Source organism: Berghia stephanieae, chromosome 11, assembly GCF_034508935.2.
Source record: "Berghia stephanieae isolate SIO BIC M18660-M18661 chromosome 11, UCSD_Bste_1.3, whole genome shotgun sequence".
Taxonomy (NCBI): Eukaryota; Metazoa; Mollusca; class Gastropoda; order Nudibranchia; family Aeolidiidae; genus Berghia; species Berghia stephanieae.
The window spans coordinates 4,294,960-4,320,460 of NC_088370.1; the positions used below are offsets into that span (position 1 = coordinate 4,294,960).

The window sequence follows — 25,501 nt, forward strand, 5'->3', positions numbered from 1 at the left end:
TTTATTTGAATGACCCGCAAAGAGGAAAAAAACGCGAAAATATGGGACGCTTTTTCGGCATTTTTTTTCGACCTTTGGTTGTATCTTGCGTAATAAGTGGATTAAAAGATTGAAACTTGAAGAGCAAATTAGGATGGTGTTTTGTAAAATACGGGAAAAGTACTCGTCATATTCATATGAAATTTTACAACCAAAAAGAAGAAATGCTCCACGCCCGGTAGTTTTAGAAATATTTTACTTCAAAGAGTAAAAATCTATTTTTAACGGTCTTCTTCTAATCGCACGAGTTTTGTCGCTTGACATAATCTAAAATGACCTTTTTTCTAAATGTGTGCCAACTTTCAGTCATATTCATCGATAAACAGCTTCGTAATTAATTTTTTAAAATAGCATATACGAAACGGCTTCGTCCCATATTTTGACGCGAATTCGGGCACTTCGTGAGCGAAAAATTTTTGCGGGATAGTCATTGCTATATTATGGCAAACTCAAACCAGTTATTGTAAACATTGTTCTTAGTCCACCGCAGACTGAGCAATATGATTGAAAAAAAATCCATATTGTAGCTCTGTATAGATTTTGACAAGCATAAGCAGCTTTGATGCAAGCCATCTTATTCAGATTGGATTCACTTTCACTCTTTTGTTCTAAACATTTATAAGAGTCAAAGAGACTAGCGGTGATAAGAGACATTAAGCTCTCACCAAACCCATTGGTCACAATGCACAGTTGTCAATCCCAGCACAAAGGAGATCGCTGTCTCCTTACAACTGTCATGGTCTATCTGTTGTATAGACTATACCCAGCCCCTTGCATCTATCTAATGGTCACAGATGACATCACAAACCCGTACTGCAAAGCCCTGCCCTCTTTTGTCTAGAATAGAGTGGTGACACACTAATGTAGCATTAAGCCCCGCTTACTTTCGATTCTTCAACCTGTCATGATTTCATCCATGATGAATTTTAATCAAGATATTTTGTTTGATTGATGTCTTGAATAACCACTTTTTGAGGTCGAAAATTTGTTGTGATCAACCGGTTTGTTGCAATTAACCTGTGACTTTTATATAATATTAATCTTGTGATGGTCGCCGTCCAAGCAGTGTCAACTCAGTGAATCAAATAAAGACAGAAGTATTGATCAGATCTGATAGAAGAACTTCTCTTGATGAGATAACACCTACACATAAACATTGAAGCGACTGAAAGCAAGAATTTGTCGAGTTAGACTGGATTTGGAGATGGAATGAGTACTATTTCTTCATGAAAATGTCCTTTCACACACAAGTGTCAGGAAAAGGGAGGTAATCATTGGACAACCTTGTGTCACCCTCCGTATTCGCCAGACGACTTTTTTAGGCTTCCATCTTTTTGGTCTAGTGAAGGAGGCAATGAGGTGACATTGCTTTTAAGATGATGAAGAAGCCAAGGCAGTAGTGAAAAATTGGCTGAAAGTTCAGTCAACTCAAGAACGGAATATATAGGTTTACATAAAGCTGGACTGTGGCCATTGAGAGAGGCGGAGACTAAGTTGAGAAGTTGCATTCTACTCAGCTTTTGTCAAGTTTTAATTTGAGGTACATACATGGTATTGATTCAATTTGTTTTAAAGTAATAAGCAGAGTTCCATTACTTTTTGACTCACCCTCAAACTACTACTACTCCAAACTCCTGCGTCCACTATTATTTTACCATCACTACAACCATGATGACCACTTAAAACGACAAGATAAAAAAATAAAAATAGAATAAAAAATAAATAAAATTCCCTTTATTCATCCATTAGGGAAAATTTTTCTCTAGAGTCTATTCCAAGGGAAGACTAGGAAAACCCAGGCGTCAGTCGCAATGCAGCGCGGCAAATTGAGCTAGGGCTAGGAGACTTACTTACTCAAGGCCACACAGTGTAGCGGCGGGTGATCAAACTCGGTACCTTTCAGGTACGAAGCAAAGACCGTACCGCTGAGCCACGCTGCCCCTGTGATATACTTGAAGATGTAATCAAAATTCCCTGGAACAACTACAAAAGACATCGAACTTCTACGTCATGGCACAAGACCGAAGGGCTCGAGCTCAGGTGGTCGCTGGTTCGGATAAGTAAGTAAGTAAGTAATCAAAATTAACACTGGAATGCACTCACCATAATTTGGGAAACACGAGGTACCTAAAGTATAAGGCAAAGCTACACGGAGGCACAAGGGTTAAAGGCCGAGTCACTGACCCATTGGGGCTCGTCCTTTGTAGCCCTGCTTGAATACCAAACAACTGAAAAACAGAATAAATATTAGTGATTAATTCATTAATAACAAGCAGCTATGCCAGATAGCCTTCAAAGTTAAAAAGCCTCATTGAAGAGAAAAATTATATGAAATAATAATGACATCAACAAGTCCAACAACAACTACAATAATAATAATAATAATAATAATAATAATAATAATAATAATAATAATAATAATAATAATAATAATAATAATAATAATAATAAAAATAATAATGATGATGATGATGATGATGATGATGATGATGATGATGATGATGATGATAATAAATAATTAATAGTAATAATAATAATAAAATAATAATAACAATAATAATAATAATAATAATAATAATAATAATAATAATATAATAATAATAATAATAATAATAATAATAATAAAGCTAATATTAGTAATACAGTCCAACTTAGAATGGTTAATATCGCAGCATGAAAGGTAAACAAATGAAACAACGTATAACAAAGTTGAACTGTACAACTAAAATTTCTTATTATATGTTCGGTACTGTTTTTATATATCTGAGCTGATTTATCCCCATTCATTTCTATAATAACTGGCTTTTAAAGACACTTTTGGATTTTAGTTTTACCTTGATCTGTGTATGTTTGTGACAGTGGTGTAACAGGTTGCTGGATGGACCCGCAATGGCACTGACCAATCGGATTAGACGACCGGGGTACATTGGTTTGGTCACCTGGGAAACAAATTCAGAAAAGAAATATACATGTAGATGGAGTAGGCAATTGCAGCAAAGGTACTTAATAGTATGATGTCTCATCTGGTTACAAAGTTACTCTAAGGCATCAGATAGAATCCCCCCCCCCCCCCCCCCATCCCCTGTATTTTTTTCCAGTATTTTTATGCACCCCCCTGAAGCTTATTGCATACTCCTACCCCCACTTCTATTAAATTCTAGCTCACATAATGTGCTATATTCGTGCTCTACTTTTATTTAATTAACTTTAAATTTTGCCATGACAAGTTGTTCAACTTTTATAACTAGATCAATATGGAAAAGATACTCCCCATGCTGTCGCTGTTATTTTACTTGCAGTATATTTGATTGAAAGAAACCCATTTTATACATCACATCTTGCACCGCCTAAATTAGAAAATGTCCAAAATGAGCATACCCCCCCCCCCCTTTCAATGGATTGGTCAAATTGCATGCCACCTCCCCCACCTTCTATTGAAGCTTGGCCAAAGTGCACACATCCCCTTCTATTACTACACCCCCCCCCCCCCTTTCATTCTATTTGATACACTAGAGTAAATGTTGAACGAGGTCGATGACAACAATTACAAAACTCTGCATTGTGACCTGAAATAAGACATTTTACATAAATCACTCCACCTGACTCCGATGTGAATGAGCACCTGGTTATAGACAACTGCAAATATTGTAAGATTAGTAGTAAAAAAAATAAATAAATGGGCATGTTACCAATGACTTGCATAGCGGCCAACTTTTCAAAGAGCCATAACAGGACATCCTAGCGCACAATACTGTCATGACCCAAAACAAGTCTGTTTGGACTATTTTATAAAATAATCTAAATTTAGATCTTTTTCTGTTCCTTGTTTAACTTGCTAGTCAATAAAGCATAATTATATGACATGCAAGGGTCATTTCCAATACATATACACATTCCTATTTGACTTTTTTTTTTCTGCTTCAGATTCCAAATTGGGACAGTCCTGATTTTATACAAACGTGAATGTGTTGTTTGTTTTGTTTGTTGTTTTTAAGGGTTTTACGGCATTGCAACACATTAAGGTCATATCAGCACAAGTAAACAGGAAGAAAATGGGATGATAAAATGTTCTAGAATTACAACTAAAGCACCCAAGAGATGGTAAGACAAAGGGAAATTGGTTCAAATAGGAAACAGGTGTAAATTTCAAGAGCACAATATCAAAGTACTTAGTTTGAGATCACCTAAAAGTTTCATCTATACACAAACACGGTCCCCACTAAGAGGAATACACTTAAATGTTTACAAATCATATATAATATGTAAACAAAACAAAATACAGTACATAACAGAAAGATGATTTACAAGGAAAAAACTATCATCTCCCAAAACTAACTATACATTTGACTGTTTCTCTCTCAGCCAGGGCCAGGATAAAACCAAGTAATCTCATTCCAAGACAAAGACAGAAAGCATGTTGGAAAACAGATACAGGCGAATATAAGACATTTTAAGTAACTCTCTGCCCACTATGGGAGGTCAGGAACCCCAACCATGCGCATGTGTATTTAATGGCTGGCATACCTGAAGATCAAACCGGGATGCGACAATGACAAAGGCTGCCAAATCCTTAGAATGGTGAGCTTCGTCTTTCTTGGAATCCTGATAGTAAACACAAAATAAACAAAGGGATAATTATGAAGTAATATCTTCTTCTTCTTCTTCTTCTTCTTCTTCTTCTTCTTCTTCTTCTTCTTCTTCTTCTTCTTCTTCTTCTTCTTCTTCTTCTTCTTCTTCGCGTTCGCGTTTGCATTATGAAGTACTATTATCTCCTCCAATAAATTATATTAGTCTTAAATTTCAATTTCATTACCACCGAAAATCAATATAATCATAATCACCATCATCACTTTGTGAATGATAAAAAATATACTTTATTCATTATCATGGAAATGGATTCCAATTTACAAATGTAAGATTCAAAAAGTTGAATAAATACGCATTATAAACAAACAAATCTACACAAATTTAGAAAACTGTGTAAATCAAACGGCATCTATAATATCAATATTGATATATAAAAATGTATGATATATTATGTTTAATACTCATATATAGCTGTTGCAAGTCAAGTGTAAACTATTATAGAAAAAAAAATGAGTTCCTCGTTAATAAACCTTTTAATCAAGAATGAAAGACCAAAGAGTATATATCTTAAAAGTAAATGACAAAAGTGTTTATTTTCATTATGATATACAACCTAATGGCAACGGAAAAAGAGACCGTTGATGCCTCTCAATCTTCATTTAAAGAGATAACATTCAGCTGCTTCAAAAAAAATGGCTGTGAACATAAAAAAGAAGGTGCCGACTGATTTTTTGGGATGTTTTTTTTCCTTGTATTTTTCTTTCTTGCTTTGTCTGGCACGTTTCATACACACTTGTTCAGTTCTTTATCTTGCACCGGTGCCTGCTCCTTAATTTCTTAACTTTTATATTTTCAAAGAAATGCTCTATATATGAGTCTAGATATGAAAGACTACAATCACGCGTTATATACCTTTTTCTTGTGCCGAATGTGGTACTTTTTCTTTGCTGGATTGCATTCTGGGTGTTCTGATGTGATGACGGTCATTGTAGGGTTAATCAGAGCCAGGTGGACCAGCTGAGTGGGAATGAAATTCTCAAGAGACTGGATCTGTTCCTCTGTTGGTTTTGGCCTCTCCTCACTGCCATCGCTCATGTCTGGCAAAAATTTTAATGAGTAAATAATAAACGACAACAAACAATCAATGATATATCTTTTTTTAATATGTAAATGAAAAATAAATAAATAAATTGATAAATTAAAAGTAATCTGAAAAAAAAAACAACAAAAAACAAAGCCAAATAGATAAATTAGTAAATAATCAAATAAATTTAAAAATTATCATAATAATAATAATAATAATAATAATAATAATAATAATAATAATATTAATAATATTATTATTATTATTATTATTATTATTATTATTATTATTATTATTATTATTATTATTATTATTATTATGATTATTATTATTATTATTATTATATTATTATTATTATTATCATTATTATTATTAATACTATTATTATTATCATTATTATTATTACTACATGTTCTACTGTTATCATCATCATCATGATGTCTATATAAATGTAAACATACTTACTTTTTCCTGCACCATATGGCTCGTATTGTGGATCCCACATACAGCTGATGAATTTGGACAATCGGTGATAGAGTGTGGAAGATACTGTCAGATGGACATCTCCCAGAAGGAAGCGAAGATTGGAAAACTCCCTGTCAAAAATGGCCTCGTTTTGGTCAGTGTCGGATGAATTACTGCCTGCTGTAAGATAAAATTAGATCATTAATTTAACATCAACTAAATCAATAATAAGTCTATGCAGTTTATTGAAACCGTAATTTTGATTTATTAAAAAAATATTATTGTGGTAGATGGATGGATGGGGGGATGTTGGGATGGGAAGGTGAATGAATGGATGGTTGGATGAGTAGTTAAAGAAGATAGATAGATAGATAGATAGATAGATAGATAGATAGATAGATAGAGAGAGAGAGAGAGAGAGAGAGAGAAAATAGAGAGAAGAGAGAGAGAGAGAGAGAGAGAGAGAGAGAGAGAGAGAGAGAGAGAGAGAGAGAGAGAGAGAGAGAGAGAGAGAGAGAGAGAGAGAGAGAGAGAGAGAGAGAGAGAGAGAGAGAGTAGACTACCTCCACTTCGATGTTTCACTGGTTTTTCAAATGTATACAAATAATCATTCCAAAAAGCTCCAAATTTCGTCAGCCCATACTGCTCCGTGTAGGTCTGCAGATGTACATTTCTGTCCAGGATATACGGTACGGTGTGTCCCTGGTTCTCAAACGACGTAGCATCAAACAGGGAGTTGGAGAGATAAGTGATCTGCATCTTCTGGCTCAGGGCTTCTCCTGCTTTCAATAAGGTGTTGCACTGGTAACAAAATGAAAAATTGTTGCTGGTTGAGGGCTCGAAGGAATAAATAACAAACAGGAAATAGAATGGAATTTCAAACTGATTAACGAAAATGGATAATGTGCAGCGCTTGTAAAGTGCTTTGAGCATGTTTAGTGGATATTGCTCTATATAAATGCTCTACTAAAATAATGTGGACGTTTTGGGTTATAACCGTCTTCGCTTATGTCTGGATTCCCTCTGTCACCAAATACAATAAATAAAACATGAAAGACAAATTTGAGACAAGAGAAAATGGCGTTGTTATGGTGAATAAATAATAATAGAACATCGTTGATTTGTTTATCTTTACAAGTCTTGCTATTATCACATTTCAAATAACTAACGCAACTCAAAGATCTGAAAAACTGCCTATGAAACAGTGTCAGACAAAGCAAGAAAGAAAAATACATGAAAAAAAAAACAAACATCCCAAAAAAATCAGCCTGTCTGGGCTGGGGATTGAAGCTCAGCCCTCCTGATCACTCTAGTACAATTCAAAACCTTTGAAAAAAAACTTTAAAAATTACAGCTGGGCCCAGATCTTAAACTTCCATTGGACCAATCTTATTATAAAATTTGCTGCATGCATCAAAGACTACAAGAAGAGGAATATGACTTGAGGATGGGGGGGGGGGGGGGGCGGTAAATATGAGGCATTATAAAGAGCTTTGAGGAACGGACTATAGCGTCCTATCTGAAGAGTAGCAATCCATTTCACGCTATAGAAACTGGGATAAACTCCAGCTCCTTGGACCCAATGACTCTGAAGGACTAATTTTACATCTAACTACATACTCTGGCAACATCCTCATCTGAGACACCACATATACAATTGCCATTCGTGTAGACACGACACGCTGTTATTCCACTCTGTACATCGCAAAACTCCAGGCCTTGTAATAAGACTTCAAGGGAAGCACCTTCAAAGGCCATTGTCAGGAATGGGTGGAAATGCATCTTTTTGTGGGGCAGCTGCTCCGAACCATCTTTTGCTCTCTCTGTGAGCTGAAATTTGGAATGAGTGCTATAAATCACACATGAGTTATTTTTCATTTTATAGCCAAAACAAGAACCTATAATGCATAATTACATAGAGTGGTAAGCTAAACTCTTTAAGTGAATGTTCCCGGTATGAATGAATGACTACACTGCCTCAAATGTAATGTAAACTGAGTATTGTAACATAATTTTGACAGTTTTGAGCTTAAACAACATCTTCTACAACTAGATTATTCTGACATAACAACAGATTGACAGAATGGGCCACATCTGTCCAAAAAGACATGACATCAGATTTTAAAGATCCGTATAACAAATAAAATTAAATAAATAAATAAAATTCCATTTATTTATCCCTTAGGGAAATTTGTATTTAGGGTCTATTCCAAAGGAAGACTAGAATAGTTCAAGCGTCAATCACAGTGCAGCGCTGCAAACGGAACTATTATTATTATCATTATTATTATTATTTGAAATTGTGCCAGAATCCACAATTAGTGCTCAGAGGTGCTTTACAATAGGTTTCTCCAAGGTTTCTCATAAGAATTTCAGATACAATGATTTATTTTCTTTTTGGTGGTCTTAGTCGGAAAGTTTTTAGTATATAGGCCTACCTTGAAAATAACATTCCCTTGATGCACATAAAATCCAATGGAAAGGACAAGAGGTGCAGTCTGTCCTCTCTTATACCTAGCACCTCCTCCACCTTCATCCTCTTCCTCCCCTGAAGGGAGAATCTGGGGCACAAAGGACCAGGCCCAAGATGCCCATCCTTCTTCTGAATAGTTGTCACCCGGATACTGGCTGTATACGTCTGAAAGGTTTTTAAAAAAATATGAATTGATTCTAACTGCAAGTAAAATCATCATTAATCATTTCTGTTGATGATAATAAGGATGATCACAATAATTTTTTTTTTCTTTGGCGAGAAGTTAAACAGTGATTACAATAAACTTGGATCATTCAAGCAAACAATGATAACATCTTTGCATCATGAAAATGAAGGTGTTGATGTTTGATCATGAAACAACAAGACCCATAATGACCAAGACCTGACGCAGTAAACAAACAAACAATCTTTAATTTTTTTTTCCTAATATGAATTTGATGAAGAAAATATGTATTTCTATCCAAAATGCATTATATTCACTCTTATCTTTATGAATTATCCCTTTAAAATCGATAAAATGTGGTCAAATTATCATATATCTATTTCTGAGCAAAACTAATCTATTTCTTAAATCAGTTTTTTTTTTTTTGCTAATATTTTGATTAAAAATCATAATCTGATGGAAAATAAATCCGAAATCTGTAAAAATTGACCTTAAAAAACTATGAGTACACTGATTAAATCCATAAAAGTAGAAGAAAGACGGAGACCCTTGATACAAATTAGACAAGTACCTGGACTCATGGCATCAGATGGTTTGGATGCCTGTGGGTCGACTGATGTCGAAGTTGGAGCCTTTTCCGTGGCTGATGGAATGTCAAGGTACCCATAATACATTGCAACAAACAATTCAAGAAGCCGTACAAACATGGGAAGCTGGGTGTCAGTAAGGCAGAGATTCAGTGTATCGCAGTACACGTTAAACCGTGTAGCCTGAAATTTATGGAGAAAAAAAAACAAATAAAAAAAATTAAAGACACATCATTCATCACATTACTTCGTTTATTAGTCTATGAAAATATTCATAATTAAAAATCTCTCTATGATCAAAAAATCAGAATTTCATATTAATTTTACATAACTCACAACTGTAAATGATTTTTAAAGAAATTTGGAGCATCCCAAATTCACTTATGTATGTTAATGTTAAAAATCTTATTTTTTTTAAACAAAAAAACAAAAAACAAAAACAATTTTCACCAATATTCTTGATTGTTCTCATTTCAAAATCCTACACGGCAAGAAAACATTCCAACGTGGGCCAAATAAGAGTAAAAAACAAAAACTTTTTTAAAAAATGTTTTTTTAAAATGTAAATGTGATCCACTGCATTAATCATAAATTATATATCAGGATGAAACAGCGGGGAATCTTTGAGCATGAAGGACTTGTACTCTATCCAAAGGACAACAAGCAATTGTTACAATCAGATTATCCTTGAGATTGATTGCTCTAAAAAATAACTTTTTAAAATTGTTTTTTTTTTCTACCCTTTGAATTAAAACAGTGCAAACTTCAAAATGACTAATATCAGGACCGGTCATCACAGAGATTGGTGTATGAGGAAACAGGTCTGGTTAGGTAAATTCATTTTCAACTATTTTCATGTAATAAAAACTGGGAGAGACTATTAACTTCATAACATGACTTTAAAAGACTTTCTTTAAAAAGTTTGCTTGTGCTCCTAGTTTGTGAGAATATAACGACCGAAGGGCTAAAGATCAGGTGGCCGCTGGTTCGGATAAGTGAGAATATAACAGTTTTTGTGATACTCTTGGGTTATATAGTTATGATATATGCACATTTTGAAAAAAAATCTCCTTGAACTGATATAATATATATTTAATGTAATAGTAGAAAACGGTAGGGGCTGCCTGAAGCCGGTGATCGTGAAAATACTAACGAAAGAGTGATAATGGAGAGGCTTCGTATGGGAACAAAACAGTTCTATTTTGTTCCCATACAAAACCTCTCCATTTTCACTCTTTCGTTAGTATTTAATGTAATACTCACTTTGGGGAATTTTGCAGTGACTGAATCATAACTCATGTGAAGACGGCAGGTGACAGCACATCTATATACCACAGGCTCCTGGTAGCTCTCTATGTGTCCACTTGCATTGGTTTTGTCGAGACACATGGTCAAGTCAGCAAAGTTGATAACTTTCCGCAAACACAAATCTTCAGGAAGCAAGTCCACAAAAGCCCTGTTCCAGTCTCTGTCCACGCTGGATAAGAATACAAATTGAAAAATGAATGTTTGTTCTCTACTAAATTGGGAGCTAATGCAAACCTTTATAAAGTGATAAAAATCTATTTTAAAAACCAGTAAAATGTTAAGAGTAGTAAGAGCCGAGAGAAATGTGGGTTAAGTTATTATATGAGGACATTACACTGTGACCATAACTCCAAAAATTGCTGTCATCAAATGGTGACTGAAAATGCTTAAGACATTGAACAATCATGCTCAAGACAAGTCTTATTAAAAAAACAAAAAACGCAAGCGCCTGAAATGCTCTGCCAGATGAAATAATATGAGCACCAACAGAAGAACAGTTTAAAACAATGATGAGAGCATTCAACAAAACGCATTATGGTGTTTGCATTGATAAAGGTAAAGAAGAAGAAAAAAAACAAAGATTTACTACTAGATTACGCAGACATTACACATGTCATATCAGATCTTACCTGTAACACTCAGCTGACTTGATGTTGACAGACAACACAATATCATCTTCCACAAACTTTAAGATGAGATTGTTGAAAACGAATGACACGTTATTTATGATACGGTTGACAATGCTTTGTAAGTAGCCTGGGGGCAAATCTTCCTCCTCTTGCTGCTTCCGTTTCATCTTCAATCTGCACAATAAAAAAGTATATTAATACAATGCATATGCAAAATTTGAAGAAACAAACAATTAAAAAGAAAAAAAAAACAAAAAAAACTTGTATGTAGTTCAATATCCACCTAATTATGTCAAATTGCTTTATCAAAGTTCCCAAGCCAATAGAAACAATAAACGGGATGGAGGAATGACACCTATTAGGAGCTATTGCGATCTTCTTTTTGACACAGACGATAATGTTACCAGCTAAGTACTCATTTTACATCTGTGTGCAGCTAGAAAATGTGAGTAGAGAGCCTTTTCCAAGGATTTATCATTGTGTCACCCAAAGCAGGACTCAAACCAGGGACCTATCAGTTCAAACTAAGGCAAGTCATACCACAAGGCCACAAAGTAAATAAATATCACATTTATGTTATGCTTAGTCATGGTAAACATTGACTCTGGAAAAAAAAGGGTTGCATTTATTCAGCCAAACACCAAGCTCTAAGTGCTACAATTAAAAATAATTATCTTATCATAATGGAACAGTATACATTCACTGAGAGACATTTTGGACAAGGACAATGTTGCTTTGTACCAGGAGGACCTCCAAATATAACATAAATAAAATGAGGAAAATGTGTGCAAAATTATTTCCTAAGGGCACAGAGTCAAGGAGTTTATTTTCTATTCATGTTGTGAGTCCAAGATTATTCCTTGGGCCGGGTCTGAAATGATTATTTCATTATGTCTTTTTTTTTTCAGCCCTTCCATTTCATCTTTCTCCTAGTTGATTTATATTTTAATAATCAGTAGTTTATTATTTATTTTTTTAAAGTCAATTATTGGTCTGCTTTTAAGCTTTCAGTTTCATCCAATTTTGCCCATTATATTTTGACGCTATGACAATAAAAACAAGATAATGACACAATAAATAAATTTACAAATATATGTTAATTTATAAAGGCATTTCCTTCAAATTTAACCATGCTCAACACTCTTCACTATATCTCATTGTTCCCCTAGCAATCCATTTGGAAACAATTTCTATTTCATACTAAAAGTAAGCTATCTATTAGCCATATCTTTTGTAGAAGGACTCACATGTTATCCTTCACATCCTATAATTCAATTTTGTGACATCTGTCCCCTGTTTCATAATTAACCATCACTTGACCTTTTATTATATAAGATGAGACATTGTACTTCTTAGCCACTGATGCCACTAAAATATATTATTCCACCCCTCTCATTAGAAAACCCTATCATTTCTTAGTAAATACGTAATCGTTGATTAATTCTTTGAATGCGTTGAATAAAAAATTGTGCTCATTTTATTGGTGTGAAATTAGGTGTAAAATACAGGTGATTGCTAATTAAACATAATCTTTTGGTGCACATGAATACAAATCCAACATTTTAAGTTTTGGGTCAAATTGTCATTCAAACAGAAGGAGAAAGATACAAATTATGGTGAATAGAAGTACTAATACCATACCATTTGGTTACAAAATATCTAATAATCTTACTTGGAGGGGTAGAATAAGCATATTCTTTCATTTCTTTGATTTATTAAAATCGTTATAATCTTATCGTGCAATAACACACACTCACAAGCTCGTTGTGTTATTGGGCACAATAAAAAATAACTCGTTTAATAAATACAAAGTGATGAAAGAATCTTATAATCATAAATGTCATATTCGATTACAAATAATGAAAATAATAATTTAAAAATATGTTCTTCAGTGAAAATTGATTACAGTAAAACATCAGAAAAATAAGCATACTTTTGTTGGGCAGCCTTTGCTGCAGCTTCTGATGAATGACTTGTAGAGCTTCCTTCATAGGCAGTATCTCGAACCTGATGACAGATTACGGAGTCATTCAATGTGATGAGCAAATTTATTTGTGCTAAAATCTGTTTAAATCTCTCTCTCTCTCTCTCTCTCTCTCTCTCTCTCTCTTTCTTTCTTTCTCTCTCTCTCTCTCTCTCCTCTCTCCTCCTCTCTCTCTCTCTCTCTCTCCTCTCTCTCTCTCTCTCTCTCTCTCTCTCTCTCTCTCTCTCTCTCTCTCTCTCTCTCTCTCTCTCTCTCTCTCTCTCTCTCTCTCTCTGCGATGCTGATGTTTATTCCAGTTTCTATGTAAAATTAAACTTACAGTTGTAATTGCACCAAGTCACAGCAGAAATAAATTCAATATTGGTCCCTTGGCTGGGGAGAAGAGTGCTCAACCAGAGACCTATTGGTCTTTATTTGGTCTATAAATCAAATAGCTATAATTATAATTTAAAATATTAAAGACCTGTCTCCCCATACAATGACAAGGGTTAACGACATGCTCTTACCTTTACAATGCATTCAACAATATTGATGGTGACAACCACAGGTTCAGACCCAAGCTTGGTCCACGGAACATGAAGACGTAACTCATGAATGTGACCACTTTGGAACACAACAGGCAACTGAATAACCTAATGAACAAGAGAATAATATATGAATCAAAGAATTTTTGGTTCTCAATAGATGTTATATAATGTTCATATTTATCAATCTATTATATTGTTTTTATGGACACAGCGTGGGCAGTGGGACCAGAAATGGTACATTTACCTAGAAGCAGAATAAGAGTCCAGAAGAAATTCACTGACTGACTCAACTGATCCCCCTAATTCGAACTGTAAAAGGATTGTTGCCTGTCTAACACTATAAGAATATGAATATGTATCATTTTGTCCTGATTTTATTTGGACCTTGTAAAGTTGTAGAAAAGCTTTTCCTTTAGACCATAGTTACTTTGACTCGACTTATGGTCTTTTTGAAGGATTTTGACTGACTCCTTTCTTTTTTATTTCTTACTGGACTTCGAATTGACTTTGTCTTTCTCATCAAATAAAGTGGGTATACTATCTGTTGATACTTACTATACCATTATTGTTATTTTCATTTGCATCGATTTTATGTAACTGCCAAGAATTAAAACAAATTGAAATAAAAAAACAAAACAAACAAAAGACAAACTATACTGCCACGGGAAACTGTTCAGTCTCGAGTCTGAATAACTTACATGCGCATTAGTCATTAGAGTCTGACAGCCACGGGAGACTACTCAGACTCGATTCTGAATAGCCGCAGCCTATTATTATCATATCATGGTAATATGATTCTGTGTTGATAAATATTTGGTCCCTTTTCAATATATTACCTTCTGAAGCTCATCAAGTCTCAAATCCAAATTACTTAGAACAGCATCTCCACCCCACAAACTAAGTTGAAAGTCCTCCTGTCTCAGTTTCACATACTTGTCCAGGTATCCCATTAATAAGGGAGTAATGTAGGATTCCAACTTGAACATCTCGCGTCTTCTTGGCTCTCTGACCACAAACTTTTACTCCTTGACGCTATGATGAGGACAGTAAAAATAAAAACAAATAAAATTTCGACGTTGTAAATTTACAAAAATAAATAAATTAATTAATTTTTAAAAATAAATAAATAAATAAAATGGGAATCTTTCCACACGTTCCTAGCAGTGAAGGGTAAAAGTCCCATTGGAAAATAATACAGCCCCTCCCCCATCCTTGCTTTATATTGATAAACTTAAATTTAATAATAATTCTAGGAATATTCATAGAGGTCTAAATCTCTAAATATTTTTTTAAATAATAAGATTATAAGTATAAGATACATTTAATTTAACAAAACGAAGTCAGTGCTAGGAACTAGCAGAAACAACAGCCAATTATCAAGTATGCTTAAAAGTTATCTTGATGTAATCTATAATATCAGTTATTCACGATAATAATGAAAAATAACATTCTAACTTTAACAACATTGATGAGTCAGTCACGGCACGGTCGAGTCTGAGTCTGAGAGTACGTACGGTCAGACAGATGGATTAACCTCAGTATATATTTAATTGCATGATGCACTGCTGCATTTGCTTAAAACTTAACATGCTGCTTATTGCTGGTAAAATGCTGTTACATTGGAATCCGATCATTGGATGAATCCAATTTCCAATACCCGTTAAAATCAGATATTTTATCTACTTGTCCAAAATACCAATGCCAACTCACTGTTTACATCCCTGAACAACCTGTTATTACCGGAAATGAACCCTAAAGAGAATGATAGTAGGAAGGTTATGTATACGGTCATCGTATGTATTATAAATTTTGGCATTGGCGACCATAGAGAATACACTCCTGTGTTGGCGACTCGCCCGAAAGAACACAAATTAAATTCCATTGAATATTGATAACTATCTATAATTTATTTTGATATTAGATTCTAGTGACACAAATTCACGGATGCCCGAATCCTTACGCGCCACATCAGAGGGGTACTTATCACTTGATGCCCGATCCCTGTTTATGATGCTATGCGCTTAGCGTATGTAAAAAACTCACGACATGGTCAGCCGGGCATAACCTACCAACACACACACACACACACACACACACACACACACACACAACTAGATCAATAGACTAACTGTAAAGAGCATTTAAGAAAGAAAAATAAATAGATTAATTTGAATTTTAACTTAATACTGTATACCACCCCCCCCCCCCCCTTTCTCTCTCTCTCTCTCTCTCTCTCTCTCTCTCTCTCTCTCTCTCTCTCTCTCTCTCTCTCTCTCCCTCTATATATATATATATATATATATATATATATATATATATATATATATATATATATATATTATATATATATATATAATCGCGAGACTGCACCCGGGATCAATCTCCTTCCCTTTGATTGTGAATCGAGTGTTCTGCCAACTGAGCTATGGGGACTCCCACCCAGGCCTATTGGTCTCATGTCACTGTCGACAAAGATTGTTGTTGTGTTCATTTCAGACGTTAATTATTGTTCCTGATTGTGTCATTCTCGTTTTTGCATGCTTGTCATATGACTCAAAATGGAAACAATGTAATGAATAATTTGACCAGCCCATGTCTTTGATTGCAATCTCATTGGTCAATATGTTTCCAGTTGATTGACTATGACTTACTTTGAAACAAAATGCTTTCTTAAACTATCCCTACAATCTTTGCTCCGCCTCCATCCCTTTCTTCATGTCTACCTCACTCTCTCCGTCTCCCCTTTGTTTCTTTCACGCATAAAAACACACACATACACACACACACTTATACAGGCTTCAATCTTTACTATATTTCTCTCCCGCCCTCTTAATGCACAAGCAGTCTCTCTCCCCTCCCTTTCTCGCTTCTCTTTTTTGCTTCTTCTCTCTCTCTCTCTCTCTCTCTCTCTCTCTCTCTCTCTCTCTCTCTCACACACACACACACACACACACACGCTCTCTCTCTCTCTCTCTCTCTCTCTCTCTCTCTCTCTCTCTCTCTCTTCTCTCTCTCTCATGTGTGTGTTTGTGTTTTACTCATTCTTTCTCTTCCTCTCTCATCCTATTTCTTTATATATATCTTTCCCTGCCCACCCGGCTTCGCGTAGTTTCAAACTGTACTTTGAAATTATAAACCCTTCTTTAACTTTTGACATTTTGAAATCGTATTTATTCTATCATATAAGACAAAATGCTACATTCATAATTCTTAGCTCATTGATTCTTTATTTAAATATCAAAAATTCTTCAAAAAGTGAACAATGTCATAAAATTGCCGCATATTTTTTTTTTTTGGATGTTTTATTTATTTTAAGGCCATCTTACATCATAATAAATAACTACAAAAGAAATAATTGGATTATTTTAAAAAATTGTATGTACATTATTAAATGTATATTCTAAGCTCTTGCCAAATTTTACTCTTCTCATCAAATTTTCGATGCCGTATCTAAGGAGTTATTATTGCCCATTGATTTGACTGTGCGTGAAAACAGTGCCTCACTTCAAAGTCGATTTTCTTAAAACTTGGTTGTTACACTATATCCCTACTATAAACTGTCATATCTCAGATAAATAATCAGAATGCAAGGATTACTCTACTGGAAAGGATTGACATGTGGAATATTCAGCCCCCGCTAGTGGGGGCCATTGGTTGGATAACGATTTCAAGCAAAACTACTACTTTTCTGCCTTGGTACAATATCCTTGAATGCGCAATAATTGATTCTGTTCTTATAATTTCGGTACTTTATAAGAAATTGGTTAATTGGCGACCATAAGTTTTAAATAATATTTCTTATATCTTGAATGATATGAAAATATATAAAAAGTAGTGAACTATCAACAATTTGACAGGAAAGAATGAACTATTTTTTATGACGCCCTCTTACAAATTGAGTGATTGGGTTTGTTTTCATTTTTAAAAATCGAAAGTAAGAATCTGCTTTCAATTCCTTTTAATAACTAGATAGATCAATGGCTAATTTATCGAACCAGAATCTTTGAAAAGTGGCAAGTACCAATAATAATTGCGTAATAATTATTATTTAAGAAATGTTTAGAATTAGCATCTGGCTGTAGTTCCTGCAGACGATAGATAGACCCGTTGTCGTGCTTGCTATGTCGAGTCGCACAGATTCAGATATGGTGATCAGACGGATACTGACATCCTGATTAGGATTTGTTTCTTATTTTATTATAAATTATGGCTTGTGGCTTTATATTTATATCTTTTTTTTCTATATGGTTAACTGATAAATATTGACTTTATTGTATTAGTCTAGTGTTTAAGTCTAGAGGGCCCTTTGCTTGTCACGTCAACTTCACAACTTGAACTTGAACAGTCCTTTCTACTACTAACAATACTAAACTAACAACAGTTGCTAGATAGATAGATAATAGTCATTGCTATTGCTAGATAGCTAGACTAGAATAGTTAGTGGGTCTGATATTACCATATATGATGGAACTTGGACTCTGAATATATAGTTATGCCCATTGCATGGATCTGGTGTTGCTGATATGACTGTCAATCGTATGGGACTTGTACTCTGAATATATAGTTTTGCCTCATTAATCAAAATGATCTGAGTCTGAGATGTTACTGTTACAACAGTTACACTCACCCAACTCAATCACTCTAATTATCTCTGTGACTATGGGAGGGAATTATGGATCCATTGACTGAAAGGATTGTACTAGTAGTCTGAATATATAGTTTTGTCTCAATGATCTGAGAAGTAACTCTATTAATTAACTCTTGACTACATGGAAGGGAACTATGGATCTGATTCTGATGCTACTCATAGACTGTAAGGAATGAACTATAGTATAGTAGTCAGATTTTTTTTTGAATGGCGCAAGTTTTTCTAGTTTTTCTCAGATTCCTTCCATCAAAAGTTGTAAAACTTTGTGTCAACCTCCGAATCAATTTCTATTTACTGAATAAACATTTTGGCCCGTATTGTGATGCCATATCACAAAAAAGATTTCTTCTTCACGACCTATAAAAATCTACTTTAAAACCCCTGTCATAAAATTAGAGATTTTACTCTGCTAAAAATGTAAACATTTTCGCACCACAAAGTAAGATGAATTCATCATTTTTCAAAATAATCTTGTGACACGGTAGTTCCGGCTAGTGGTTATGAGTTCATATCATACTATTTTCCGAATAAAAGCAACACACATTAACTGTTATAAAGTAACAACTAATGTAGTTTGCATCCCATTTTGACTTTGTAATTTATTGCTTTTTATTTACATCACGTCACAATTACCGAAGACTTAATGAATCTCTAGCTTTAACTCATTTGAACTAGTGATTAAATACTCAAAATTGTCGAATTAACAATGAACGTTTATATTTAACTTTGAAAAATTGTATCTATGCATGAACGTTTCACACAGCATTTTAAGTTTTCTTTTAAACCTATAAGCTCTTAAACAATACGATATGATACGGAATCTCTATCGGTTCCTCTCTCGTAAGGCTGCGAAAAGAAGTTCACTTTTATCTATCGATAAGTCATTAATTAAAGAGGACAGCTATGGAATTGGAATTTCACAATCAACCCTCAGTTTTGCATGCTATTGTTGTTGAACACAAGCACATATTTGTGGAAACATTGTATCATAAATTGATGAATTTCTACTTTTGACTGGTCTACATTAAATTTATGTAATCCTCTTTGGTATAAAGAACAAGCTATTTCTCAAAAATTTGAAATCAAAATAATGTTGGAAGCGCGTAATGTTCACTTTCATTTGTATTCATCAATAACGTATATTGATTGTTATAAAATGTAAACATGTCTGTCGTTCCTTCATATTCGGATTCTGTACGAACATCATATAAGTTTCAATTAACCGAACATTCCATTTTAACAAATTTTTTCAAAATGGATAAGCGGAAAATCATATTTTTGACACTATAATCATATTTAGATTCCAATACTTACTAGTTATCGATTTTAATATAGCTGTAATAAGTGAAATTCTTTCCTATTGTTTTAAAATTCGTGAAAAAATATATTGTACTAGGACAAAATGATCCAGAGGTTCATACAAATTTTTGCAGCTGTACATTGTGAACAGCTGAGAAAAAGAAGACAAAGGTGCGCCCCTTATTAAAAATCCGACTATTGTATCCCTTAGTAGATATTTTGGTATTCATCTTTTTCTTGGGATCATCCTCCGCAGATTACCTCCCTTTGTTGATATTTTACATCTCCTTTCCCCTTCATCTAATTGTTCACCTTCATCTTCATCATTATTTTACATGTACATTCATTAATCAAGCTTCTAAAGAAATCACCCTGAATCAATCACTATAAGGTCAGTTTTTAGAATATCTAACTACTCATCCTTTCCGTTTCTTGGCTACTCTTATTCATGCTGATAATAATAATCATTATTTTTTCGACCCAGAATTCACTATCACTCTCTAAAAAGGTAGATCTTGCCATATAATAATGCCCCTGCTGTTATTTTGGTGTAAATTTTCTCTATTTTTTGTTGGCCCCCACTAGCGTTGCCTGAAGATTCCATATGATTGTCCTTTCAGTATAGTTTTCCTTGTCAGAATGTTATAAATTTGGTATCCAATTTTAAAGCATAAAATAAGCTTTGATTTGGGTACCAAAAACCCAAAATGAAAAAAACAAAAACGACTTAATACCGTTTCGAGGTTGAGGGTCACATATTTGTCATATTCATTCCTAACGATGCAAACAAAATTTATCTTTTCCAGGTGAGTAAGTAGAAGGCTTAAATATGTATGTTATAGTTATCCAGCTTGGAAGCATTTCAAACCGGATAAATCGGCTTATCCTTCAAAGGAATTCCTTTTTATTTTTTGTTCATGCCAGATTGACACATTTACTCACTCAACCCCATTACCAGTTGATCATTGGTGGGACATACGGGATGGAGATTTCAAAACCTCACGTCGTAGTCTGGCCACTTCTTCAAGGTTATTAAGGTCCATGTCTGCCCCTTCTTTGATGTTGTCCAGCCACTGTCTTCCTCTTATTCTCTGCCCTCCCACTGTGCCTTGCATGACAGACGTTGACCTCCCATAGCGGGCAGGGAGGTTTATACTGTGTCTTCTATCCCCCTATATCTGTCTTCCAACATGCTTTCTGTCTTTGTCTTGGAATGAGATTACTTGGTTTTGTCCTGGCTCTGGCCGGATACCCTGGCTGGGAGGGAAACAGTCAAATGTATAGTTAGTTCTGGGAGATGATATTTTTTTTCCTTGTAAATCTCTCTTTTGCACTGTATTATGTATTATGTATTATATAATATATCTTATTTGTAAACATTGATTGTATTCCTCTTAGTTGGGACCTGTGCCTCTGTCTGGATGAGACTTTTGGGTGATCTCAGACTAAGTACTTTGATAGCGTGCTCTTGGAATCTACATCTGTTCCCTTTTTGAACCAATTCCCCTTTGTCTTACCTTTTCTCGGGTGCTTTAATTGTAATTCTAGAACTTTTTACTATCCCATGTTCTTCCTTTTTACTGGCGGTGATATGACCTTAATGTCAGGGGCGGTTGCTGGCTGTTTATTTAAGGCGGCATGGATCGAAAACATTATCTCACTGTACTCAGGTGTAAAATGAGTAGGTACCTGACCAGAAGCAGTGTTGATTTTGTTGGAGGAAAATGTTATTTCGCCCAACAGGCATCATGTCTCGTCTTCACGTTGCTTTTGGCTTAGGAGCCCTTTTTAAGTGTCTTGAGCTCACTTAGCGGAAATTGCTCAATATCAATGTTCTATTGGGTGTATTTTTTTAGAATGTGTGTATATTGTGTATAAAAATAAAATGGGGGGGGGGGGGGGGGGGGGTCATGTGTGGTTTGAATTTTGAAGAGATATACTCACATAAGTGGCATTTACGACGGGCATATATTATGTAAAAGAGGTCCATTTGTCGATTTTCCTCTTCAGAAAAAATTGTATAACATCCGATCATTGAAGTCTATGGATCCTTTCATTGTTGTTTCGGTATGGATTGCGATACACGTCTGTTCATTGTGATTTGTGAATATCAGTTTTTAAAAAGAACAATATGACAACAGCAATTAGACTGCCATATAAATTTCTTCCTTCGAATATCAACTGTGATAACAGTCATTAATAGAAGGAATAGATAATCCAACCTCAATGCACTTCTTATCTACTCCAAAGACAATAACATAACTAATAACTACAAATTGAACTGCTGTGTGTGTCGGGATAATGGACTGTGAATCTTATTTATAGCATCATGGGGCTCTACTCGGTGAATGATTTGTGTAATATTCTTATTGATGATTAACATCCGTTTGAGAAAAACGAATAGCATAAGATCTATATTTATTGTAATTTTCTTCATCCGTATGGTTTGATTACAACAAACCTGTTCTTTCAATGATAAAATTGATATGGTTTTGATTTCTCCCAAGTCAGGCCTCAAGGTGTGCAAAATTAAATTTGCCGGCCTGACCTAGTTATTTTAGCAGTCAAGAGTATCCGTTGTTTCTGGTGGGAAGTGGATAGCCGTGGTTTTAAACAGAAGAAAACAAGTCTTTCATATAAAATGCTTGGGCGGCCTGTTGACTTTTTGGCTCATGGTAGCCCCCATACCCCACCCTCAGCTCATTGTCGCACGTCATCTCGCCTCGCGTGGGGCAACAAGAAAAAGAGAGCCGTCCGTGATGACGCACAACCTTCGTACAGTACTTACAGGTACCAATCATGGCAAGTAAGACAGGAGAGATGGGCAAGTGTGAACGAAAATCAGCATAGGCAAAAATTGAGACAAAAGCAGTATCTGCTAAATTTGAAAATTATAGGGCGGCACAAAACAACTTTGCTCAATAGACCGACCGCCAGTGCTTAATGTGTTGCATGCGCCGTAAAACCCTTAATAACAAAAACAAAACATGACAGATACACGGTTATAATGGCGGATAGTATTCGCAACTTTCACAATTTCTTTCTTTTCACTATTGGCAACATTGGTTCCTGTCTTCTTGCTCGGTCCTCAACCTCTTCAAGTATAGATAGAATGCGCTTGGCCAAGGAGTTCACAACATTGCCATCCGGAAGTATAACGGACCAACACACAAACTATGTGTAACCATGAACTTTTATAGTCTGGTTAATACAGTTTAGTGAGAACAACTCACAAACGCGGATGGCAAAAACAATAACAAAGGCCTGAGTGACGTCATCTGCATACTATCTATATCTTTATTCTTATGCCAGTTTACCCGCCCCACAATCCTCCCCTGGTTTGTGAAATCCATTCATAACTTTTTCTATCCAACACATAGAATTAAACGAATGAGAATACGTACGGAGCCTAAAAAGTGTCCACCAATGAAAGCATTCAGTGCCATTTTATCTTGGGCTGGGAATGTAAGCATTCGGTCTTATGTCAACATAACACAACAATATCAAACTCCACAATAAAATGGTTCATAACTGTTGCGTATATTTATGCCACAATAAAGCTGTCAAAAAATGAAGTTAGAGAATGTGTGTAATCATGTATTATAATAACCTATAATGTGTTTTCCAACCACCACATCATCACTGTCACTACTACTACTACAACCACCATCACCACTTCATCACTACAACTACTACAACCACCACCACTACATCATTATCACTACCACTACACCACCACCACATCATCATCACGACAACTACAACTGCAACAACCACCACCACATCATCATCACTACCTCTTCTACTCCAACCACCACCACAATATTCTCCCAATCAACCGACTGGGACGCCTCGGCAGCTTCTCTAATTCTATTGACGAATTCCCTCAGATGGCCTCTATCATTTGCGAGGGATTGTAGGTGTACAGGTTCTTTTGCAGACCTTAACTCTTGATGGTGCTCGAGGCGCTTCAAGTCTCTGTTGAATACTGTGTGAATGTTTGTTGTTGGTCTGCCTCAATATTTGTTTTGGCCTGATCGTGTGAAGTATGCTTTCATGGCTTTGTTTGCTGGAACATAATTGTCTCTTCTAAGTACGTGTCCAAATGATTCTCCATTGAGTTTCTAATATTTCGGTTGAGAGTGGCGTTTCGTTGCATTTTTTTTATTGAGTGATTTGTTATTAATTGTTGCACGAAAATTTTGTAATAACGCCGTTTGGCGTGTTCTTCGTGTTACGTGTTTCTGTTGGTCAGGGACCCTTTGTAAAGCGCTTTGGGTACGTTTAGTGGATATTGCGCTACATAAAAGCTCAAGTTCATTCTTTTTTTTGATGAAATCCTGACCACAACATTGAGTCCATTCTTTACACGACACAACGGAGTCAGATACAGTACAACAGGACAACGCTCGACCTCATGTCCAACAATATGGCCGGTCATGAACCCATACATCTCCATTGGACATGTTTTGGATATCCTGGGGAAATAATGTTTCACGAAACAGACATCCAGAAAGGTTCACCACTTTCTTCAGATGTTTAGATGTTTGTGCGGCTATGTCATTTGTCGTATGACACTCGCTTATGGACCGGAAGGTCCTGGTTTCGAGCCTCGCTCGGCGCATAATTGAGTCCTTGGAAAAGGCTCTGTACTCACATTATGTCACCGTGCTCATGTGTAAAATGAGTACCTGGCCATTAACAGCGTTGCCTCTGTCCAAATGAAATGTTATATCGCCTAACAGGCGTCTTGTCTCGTCCTACATGTTAAGTGTTACTGTTGACCAGGGACACTTTGTAAAGCGCTTTGAGCAAGTTTAGTGGATATTGCGTTATATTAAAAAAATCTCATAAAAGCTCAATTAGACCAAGGAGAAGAACGCCATTCTCCAAAAAGAAAAAAATAATAATAAAAATGTTTTGTTTTTTTTCCAAACACTGCATTAGATTCATGAGAGGGCGCTGCATACGTGGGGCTCAAGCCACCGGGGGGCAAACTCGATGGAACTCTCAGCTTGAAGTTTGAGGCATTTAACGAAATATAGTTTTATATAGGTATCAGTTTTTAAATTGCTTTTTGTTTAGCTATTGACACAAATTACGCGCTATTTGTCAGAAAGAAAAATTTTTTTACTGAATGCAATTGTTCTTAATGTTGTTGCCATTTTGCTTTGTTTTCATTAAATTAAGTTTGGTTTTCTGCCTATTCATTTGATCTCGATATTTAAATTATCAATATATATATATATATATGCATCCCGTTGGTTATAGACAGAACGAAGTTGACGTCACTAAGGTTTTTGTTTTTGTTTTTTGCCATCCATGTTTATGGGTAGTTCTCACCAAACTGTATTATCCAGACTATAAACGTTTATGGTTACACATCGTTTTGTGTGTTGGTCCGTTATATTTCCGGATGCCCATATTATGAGCTTCTTAGCCAAGCGCACGGCACCTACAGCGCGTTTAAAGACAATATGTTTATCTTCAAATTGCATTTTATATTAAATAAAAAGCCGAAAGGGTTCAAAAGTTACAACGATTCAAATTTTGTTGCGATACTTTTGACGCTCACTTGATGCGGCTATGTGGTCTAGTGGTATGACACTCGCTTTCGGATCGGAAGATCCTGGGTTCGAGCCTCGCGCTCGGTGCATAGTTGAGTCCTTGGAAAAGACTCTTTACTC

At 35.2% G+C, this 25,501-nt stretch overlaps 1 protein-coding gene across 4 annotated transcripts in view; it reads right to left on the minus strand.

The window, feature by feature from the left end:
- LOC144956694 (intermembrane lipid transfer protein VPS13B-like) overlaps window positions 1-15,621 on the minus strand; it is a 90,522-nt gene extending 74,901 nt beyond the window's left edge. For 2 of the 4 annotated variants that reach the window (XM_078887353.1, XM_078887350.1), the window contains exons 1-15: window positions 15,578-15,621; window positions 14,704-14,899; window positions 13,847-13,972; window positions 13,290-13,363; window positions 11,357-11,530; window positions 10,683-10,896; window positions 9,404-9,602; window positions 8,614-8,813; window positions 7,796-8,005; window positions 6,739-6,976; window positions 6,176-6,355; window positions 5,539-5,723; window positions 4,564-4,641; window positions 2,874-2,978; window positions 2,143-2,267 (exon numbers count right to left, since the gene is read on the minus strand). In XM_078887353.1, coding sequence (XP_078743479.1) covers window positions 2,143-2,267; window positions 2,874-2,978; window positions 4,564-4,641; window positions 5,539-5,723; window positions 6,176-6,355; window positions 6,739-6,976; window positions 7,796-8,005; window positions 8,614-8,813; window positions 9,404-9,602; window positions 10,683-10,896; window positions 11,357-11,530; window positions 13,290-13,363; window positions 13,847-13,972; window positions 14,704-14,853 — 2,258 coding nt within the window. In that variant the 5' untranslated portion in view covers window positions 14,854-14,899; window positions 15,578-15,621. Of the gene's footprint in view, window positions 1-2,142; window positions 2,268-2,873; window positions 2,979-4,563; window positions 4,642-5,538; window positions 5,724-6,175; window positions 6,356-6,738; window positions 6,977-7,795; window positions 8,006-8,613; window positions 8,814-9,403; window positions 9,603-10,682; window positions 10,897-11,356; window positions 11,531-13,289; window positions 13,364-13,846; window positions 13,973-14,703; window positions 14,900-15,322 lie in introns of all 4 variants that reach the window. The other 2 variants (XM_078887352.1, XM_078887351.1) reach the window with 2 other exon arrangements.
- Window positions 15,622-25,501: the final 9,880 nt, after the last annotated feature.